Genomic DNA, 8,339 nt, shown 5'->3' on the forward strand with positions numbered 1-8,339 from the left:
CATCTTCCTCCATCACTATCATCTGTGTGCTCATCTGTGCAGAGAGAGTTGTGGAGGGGGGGTGGAGGGAGAGAGAGAGAGAGAGAGATGGACAGTCAGACAGACCTACAGTAGTTATGGCACCTGCAGTGCTCCAATTGTAGTGGAAACAACACTTAAAGGAAAGAAAAGAAACGGAATAAATAAATAAAGATCACCTCCTCCAGGATCCTCCAGGTAACCCAAACATGGTCCTGATGAGAGTGATGCTCCCAGTGTCCCTCTGCCTGCTGCTGGCGTCCGCCGGCTCAGGCTGTGGACCGGGTAGGGGATACGGGAAGCGGAGGCACCCCAAGAAGCTGACACCGCTGTCTCTGAAGCAATTCATCCCCAACGTGGCAGAGAAAACCCTGGGAGCCAGCGGCAAGTACGAAGGCAAGATCACCCGCAACTCGGAGAGGTTCAAGGACCTGACTCCCAACTACAACCCCGATATTATTTTTAAGGATGAGGAGAACACCAACGCAGACCGGCTCATGACACAAGTAGGAAACAATATTTCAGTCTATGTCATTTAGTTGGAATTCATTTTGTTGTAGTAATATGGAACAGATGATGACAGTCGGATGTGAAGAGCGCGTCGGTCTCCCGGTGAACCGTGACGTATGTACATCTTCAGTTGGCTCCAGCCGACCATTATAAATGAACTACTGGTTCAGTATGCTACTCGTTACCGTTATGCAACTATCAGTGAATTCTGAATGTCAAAGGAGAAAAAAGGAAGTTTTCAGCTCCCTCATTTGCCACATCGCGAGTCTGATTTCGTTCGTGTGCGTTAGGAGCTATGTTAGAAGGGATGTGTGTGTATGTGTGTGTGTGTGTGTGTGTGCTGTTTTTGTTTAATTTTTAGTTGAAGGGTAAATATAAAAAGACGAGAGCCTCCTGCTCATATTTCCTCAAACAGTCCAAAGACAGGTCAGGAAACTGGCTCCCCTACTTTCCTTATAGAGTGCCAGTCCCTGTCCCGTGGAATCCAGTCTCACCCAAGGGAGCTGGGACAGGCACCAGCCCTCCACACCCCTACACACAATATGTGGGCAAGGGCTGCATAGTGGATGGATAGGTGGTTAGATAGGTGGTTTTCCGTGAGTATAAGTAATGCAGTAACCTGGTTTGTTATTGTGTTGCATTAAAGGGGCACTGCAACAATTGTACACATGAAGCTCAATTGACTCAACATAGTACTCCTGGTACTACTCCAAGTATCCTGAGGAAGTAAGGAGAGAGCGGTTTAAGTCTTTGCTCGGCAACGCCCCTTTTTTGTGTTACAGCTCCCCGGTGGTCACCAGATTCCCTCAGTTCATGACCACAAGAAAGTGTTATTTAAAAATATTAAATTACTGTCTGTGATTTATACAATAATGTTTACCAGCTGTTTATGTAACATTTTTATCAGCATGTTTGTATCGAGTGGTTATTTTCATTCTTCATCTTTATTGTTGACTAATTTTCCTAACCACCAAGAACTCCATTACAATTTATGGTCCTTCAAGCCAGACAGAGTCAATGATATGTCAACCAGTAGAGAGGGAACCAGTCTACCTGCTTCACTATCCGTGCGCTCCAAACGCAGCGCCCAAGATACTTAGATGATTATTTAGTTGACTATACAGGTCAACGAAGCATAGAGCAGATGCACAGGTACAAAGAGGAGAGAGAGCAGCTCAGTCCTGCTACCCATGCAGAGCGTGCATAAAGTCCATTGTACCTCAAGCTTTGGAGCTCTGCGGACAGCGGTGACAGCGTGGCAACAGATAGAGATGGCCAAGAAACAAACAGAGCTTTTGGAGTACGTCATGCAGCGCCATTCCCATCTATCTTTAGCTCCTCCTCGGATATAGTCAAGTGCTGCTGAAGACTTTCAGAGTCAACCTGCACTGCCAGGATCGAGTGTTCGACACATATTCAGTGCTGGACGATGGCTCGGAGAGAACCATCCTGCTCTCGTCAGCAGCACGTTGCCTAGGAATAGAGGGTCATGCAGAAGACCTGACCCTCCGTATTATATGCCAGGACATCAAGATACTGCCAACCCTAAGTTACTCCCGATGGAGGGCAGCACCTTGCATGGCAGCTCGGTCGCCATCAGTGTGTGAATGTGTGAGTGAATGGATGAATGAGACCTGATTTGTAAAGCGATTTGGGAACTGTTCAGGTTGAAAAGCGTTATATAAGTGAAGACCATTTAACATTCACCATTTACCCTCCTTTAGGATCACACACACACACACTCACGCATGTGAGCAATAGTACATTAGAATCAGAATCAGAAATACGTTATTGATCCCTGGGGGGAAATTATACAAGTAATTAGTAATAGTGTCTGTGCATCTGTATCTATATTTTCTGTTACAATAAACCCTTGAACCCCTGACTAGATACCCTTTATTGTTGACTAATTTTCCGAACCACCAAGGGCTCCAATAAAAACCTGATGATGTGATGTCATCAGGTTAAAGAGCAGATTTTAAAGACATTTACCAGGAAGGGTCACGCTGCATTGCAGGAAGTATAGGATACAGTGTTTTTGTAGCATAACCCATACTAGGGACTAATAGTCAGGATATCTTGGTCTTTGCTGCTCCTGTTTTGACCTTTACTCAATCACTGGAGTGTCCCTTGAACAGTGTATGTTTCACCATGCATCACTGTAAAATTAGTTGAATAGTGATTGTGTAATAGTGATATGGGTGTGCCTATCATTTAAAGATCCATTCCGGTGATTTCTCCTGTTTTAAACACATTCAAAGCTGTTTAATAAATTGTATGGCCACCTTGAGGCGACACAACATCATCGTGTATCAGAACTTTTTTTTAACTGAAACATCTGCCTGCTGCAGCTGCTGCAAACAAGGTTATTGAGAGCTGTGAGAGTGAACCAAAATTGTAAAATCAAAACAATGAGCCTTTTAAGGAGCCATAGGCTTTACTATGGTTCCTGCAATATCATGTGTGCCAACATTCAAAAAGAAGATCAAGCCAAAATGACCACCACATGACCAAATCATATCAAGACAAATCAGCATGGTGCCCAAATAATATGTTTACAGTGAGAAATGGTCATAGTTTATACAAGGAACACAGCATTACTTTTTAACATTATCAGATGGTCAAACTATGAAAATACGACTGAAGTTGTAATAAACTGTAGTGATCCATTAACAAGTTTGGAAGTAAGTCATTTATGCCGTAGGCCAAGTGTTGATTGAATTGACACTCTCACAGTAAAATCACAGTTTTTAAACTAATATGTAAGATTAATGTTGACGATCTGAACGCGACATGTCTCTCTCTTTTCAGAGGTGTAAGGACAAACTGAACTCTTTGGCTATTTCAGTCATGAATCAGTGGCCTGGGGTTAAACTTCGGGTCACAGAGGGCTGGGATGAGGACGGCCATCATTCTGAGGAGTCTCTGCACTATGAGGGCCGAGCGGTGGATATCACCACCTCAGACAGGGACAAGAGCAAGTATGGCATGCTGTCCAGGCTGGCAGTGGAGGCGGGCTTTGACTGGGTCTACTATGAGTCCAAAGCCCACATCCACTGCTCTGTGAAAGCAGGTGGGTGGACTGTATCTGTCATTGCATGAGATTTATAGACACGGCCCCATTAGCATGCCTTAATGACGTTCATTTGATTGTGGTTTAAAAAACATATCACTGAATGAAACAATACACATAGCAACATTTCACTCTGCTGAAGTGAAGCATTTATGTTATGTGCTCCTTGGTCAATTTCTTCTGTTATTGTCCATGATGAGGGACCTTCTCGGATCCTCAAACAGCATCTGAACCTCTCCATGAAAGCAGGCTTTTTACCCAGCCTTAGAATGTGGCCATGCAGGAGAGTTATGAACACTTTTGCCTTCGGATGTAGTCAGACGACAAGTTGTACGAGCTGGTGTGTTTCAGGCATACCCCTCGCCTGCGCAACCCAACAATTAATGTTCACATTCATAATCTTTCTCTAACTTCAGCTGTCTAACGGGTTAACCGTGCATTTCCTCCAGTCCAGAGACATGTGGGTTTGAACATTTGTCTCTCTATATATATCAGCCTTGTTATAGACTGATGATCTACCCAGGGTGCACCCTCCCCCTTCCCCACTGTAAGGTGGGTTAGGCTCCGGTCTACAGCCATGCTAGCTGCTCTGTAAAGCTGCTATGCTTTGAGCTAAAAGCAAACATCAGCATGCTAACATGCTCAAAATGACAATGCTATCATGCTGATGTTTAGCAGGTATACTGCGAAACATGTTCACTGTCATAGTTTAGTGTTTTAGAATACTAACATTTGCTGATAAGCACTAAACAGTACTGGACATATTGAAATGTTGACTTGATGATGGCGTTAGATGATAAGTCAGAGGATCACCAAAGTTATTACGGTTAATCCTGAGGGGGAAATGAGTATACAAAATTAATGGCAATGGATATGTACAGAACTTTGATTTCTGCACGATGCCTTCCACGTAGATGAGGGGCCCAAATGCTTGCTTCAAACATAAGTAAACCTCAATTATGACATCATCCAGCTTTTCTAATTAGATCATTTGCATAAAAATGCTCGGATGGAATCATGGCTTTGTGTTTCCCTGCTGTGTATTAACTTTTGAAAATAAAATCAAGCGTCCTTCTGCATTAATCAACTGTCTTGAACCACTTTTCGGTTCCATTAGGTTGGCCTACACGACAGTTTTAGAATATTATTACTATTTAAAATAAATACATGTGCAGCATAGCCAGAGGTTCATTTGAAGCAGAATTATATTATAGATAGGCCTTTATTTCTGATTCAAATTTTAGTAGGAAGCCTCCTTCTTGTTTAATCTGCTCCCATTTGCCCTGTTTTGTCACTGCATTATGCTGTTAATACAATCTCAACACTTCCTGTATCTGTTTCAAATTGAAAGCCCTCTAGCGTTTCAATGGACAGAATCCCTTCAATTCCTAACGAGGCTTTTATTGTGAAACATTTGCTGGACGATATTGTGAAAAATTCCCATATGGTACTTCAAATGTAGCTGTTGCCTTCTTACTTGTATGTTGCTACAAAATAGGGCCCACGGCCTGTATTTGGGATGGGCCTTTTTTTTTTTGCCGTCAAATCAGTTACATTTCTTTATGCTTACTGAGACTTGGTTAAATCCAGGTGACTGTGTTGCATTAAATGAAACATGGCTTCCCAGGAGGAAGGACTTTCTGTGATTCTCTGGGATAACTAAATATTCCCCATACTCTCTTGGGAACCTTTCCTCATTTGAATCACTCAGCTTTATGATGAATGGCATTATTTGTTTCATCCTACAGACCCCCAAAACTAACTTTTTATTCGGGAATTGTCTGATCGTTTAGCTTCCACCTCCTGCTCCCACAGTGTTCTTCTCGTGTCCTCAATACCAACTCCGCTGACAGCTTTCATAAGGCCTTCACCACTGCATCTACACATAGCAATAACCAAAAACCAAATATGTCTACAGATGGTTTATCAAATAATTTCAACAATACATAAAGTTGTACTTGATTCTAATACACCTGCAAAACTCAGGCGAGTCAAACCAACTTGCAGCATGCATTGGCTACACTAGACAAGAACAACACTAGAGAAATAAAGGGAAAATGCAGACAAGCAGAACTGAAATGGAAAAAGGTGGTGTCATCTGAAATCCTGAAGGAACCTATGTCCACTTATCAAAGAACAGTAAAAGAAGCTAGGTCCTCCTATTTCTCCAACATCATTGCAACAAACTGTCATAAAACCAGTCCTTTTCAAAACCATCAAAGTAATGAACCCTCTTCCTAGCCAACAAACTTCACTGAAGCCTCCCCCATGATCTGTGAGCAGTTTCTGTCCTTCACAAACAACATAAATTAAATCTAACTCATGATTGGTCATGTCTCTGCCCTGCTCAGTCATTTTCAGGCCCTTTCATTGTGCACAATCGCCAAGTTAAAGCCTTTATTAAGTCCTTTAGATGTTATGCATGCCAGATTTCTGAAGGAGGTTTTTAACAGTGTTGGTCACACTATTTTATCCATTGTAAATAGCTCTCTGTCCACTGGCTGTGTTCCTGTCTACAAATGTCAAACCTGCAGCAGTTATATTGCTGAATTTCTGATTCCCTATGAGCCAGAGCACAGCCTCAGATCCTCAGGCAGGGTAGTTTGAACTTTGCTCTCAGGCTTTCCTTTGTGATCCTTCTACCAGGAGGAAAGGGTGACGCTGCATTACAGGAAGTATAGGATCTAGTGTTTTTGTAGCATAACCCATTCTAGGGACTAATAGTCAGGATATGTTGGTCTTTGCTGCTCCTGTTTTGACCTTTAATTTCTCTCTGTCTCTTGTGAGTCCCTCAGTTTTATGGAAGTGCAATACTCAATCACTGGAGTGTCCCTTGAACAGTAAAGGTGGTTGGACTACACTTTGTACGAAACTACATTGTTTTAAGCATACCCCAGCCTTTATGGTAACCCAACTATTTATAGTTTTTACTAAATGTATTTATTAACTCTAATAAGTGCTTTTGAATCTTACAGAAAACTCTGTGGCAGCTAAGTCTGGAGGTTGCTTGCCTGGTTCGTCCGTGGTGATCCTGGCAGATGGAAGCACTAAACCACTGAAGGATCTCCAGTTTGGGGACAAGGTGCTGGCCGCTGACCAACAAGGAAATCTTGTTCCTAGTGACTTTCTTATGTTCATGGACCAGGACCGACAGATTATGCGAGAGTTCCATGTCCTGGAGACTGACAAGCCACACCGCAGACTGTCACTGACTCCAGCTCACCTTGTCTTTGTTATGAACAGTACCAACAGCAGCGACATTAGGGCTGTGTTCGCCAGTAATGTCAGAGTAGGACAGCGGCTTCTTGTGGTTGGGAATGAGCAGCCAGACCACCTCATCCCTGCAAAAGTGACAAGAATTTATGTGGAGCAGTATGAAGGGTCATATGCACCTGTAACATCTCACGGAACCATCATAGTTGATCGTGTTTTTGCATCTTGCTATGCTGTGGTTGAGGATCATGACCTTGCACACTGGGTTTTCGTGCCAGTACGGCTGTGGCGCTCATTGCTGTCACTGGTTGGGATGGTGAAAGAGCTCAGCAGTGTGCACCAAGCAGACGGTGTCCACTGGTACCCAGAGCTCCTCTACCATGTGGGAAGTTGGCTTCTGGACAGCAGGTCTTTCCACCCACAAAGCTGAGATGTACTGTGTGCTTTAATAGACTGTAAATTCACACTGGAGTAAAAAATAATGTTTTTGGCCCAACCCAACCCAAGGCTAAACATTAGAAAATACGATTTTATTTTTGTGTGTGCCTGCTAAGCCCGTAGAACAATGCATTCCAACAAAGATGTAACATTTTTAACACGTCTTCTTTGAGACAGCACACATATGTATTACTTTTTAACCCAAGTTTTAGGATGTTACAATATAATTCTGGTTTATCTGTGCACTCACAAAAACAACTGCTGAGATCTGGGAACACAGTACAACACTTCTACAACAAAGTCAGATGGGGAAAGAAATGCTCTTGCATTTGTTTTCCCTTTCAAGTAAATTTGGCTAACCTTTTACAACCTGTATGATTGTCTTCCTGCTCGTGTCTCTTGGTTCATCGAACTTCATTTGAGTGATGTCACCACCCAGATTTCAGAAATTACTTTAGTGAGTACAGTGTTCTCATTACAATTATGGAATGGCACATTTGTTTGTTTGAGAGATCATCTTGTTTGTTGTCTTATCTAGAGTCAGATGAGAAAATCGATATTGATTTCCTGTCTGTGTGCATCCTGTACATTGACATGTTCAATGATATGTGCAAGAACCCGAGGTCCGACCCTAGTTTAGCACAAAGACTGAGCAATTGGAAGTGCTAGCCTAGCTAGTTACATCATATCACCTCCAAAAACTCCAAAGTTGTGTTTTAAATATAATAGTAATTTCTTAATAATGAGACATTGTGGTTTTAGGGGCGGTTAGCTTACTTATAGTAGTCCAGTATGTTGCACTGACGGCATCTTGAAAAGCATCATGTAATGTTTATCATTACAATATGTTACAAGTGATGTCTGGGAAAAGACACAGTATCAAAGGCAGTGGGAATTCCTTGTTTGAATAAGGGCATGTCATATGTCATAATGTCAGTGCCACAGACAGACGCTTACCTATTCAATGTGTCCCCATGTGTTTGCCGATCTTATTGAAGCCATGGTGTTAATGTATGATGTCTCTGGATTAGAACTGGACAATGCCTTTGAAAATTAAAAATATATACACGCATGTTTATGATACACA

General features: G+C 42.4%; 1 protein-coding gene across 1 annotated transcript; it reads left to right on the forward strand.

Annotated features, from left to right (window-relative positions):
• Positions 1–227: 227 nt before the first annotated feature.
• shhb (sonic hedgehog signaling molecule b) lies at positions 228–7,244 on the forward strand. Its single transcript, XM_070918673.1, has 3 exons — positions 228–524; positions 3,340–3,601; positions 6,577–7,244. Exons 1-3 carry the CDS (start codon positions 228–230, stop codon positions 7,242–7,244), a joined length of 1,227 nt encoding a protein of 408 aa, XP_070774774.1.
• The last annotated feature ends 1,095 nt before the right edge of the window (positions 7,245–8,339 follow it).

The sequence above is a fragment of the Enoplosus armatus genome, chromosome 14 (assembly GCF_043641665.1).
Source record: "Enoplosus armatus isolate fEnoArm2 chromosome 14, fEnoArm2.hap1, whole genome shotgun sequence".
In the NCBI taxonomy this organism is placed as follows: domain Eukaryota; kingdom Metazoa; phylum Chordata; class Actinopteri; order Centrarchiformes; family Enoplosidae; genus Enoplosus; species Enoplosus armatus.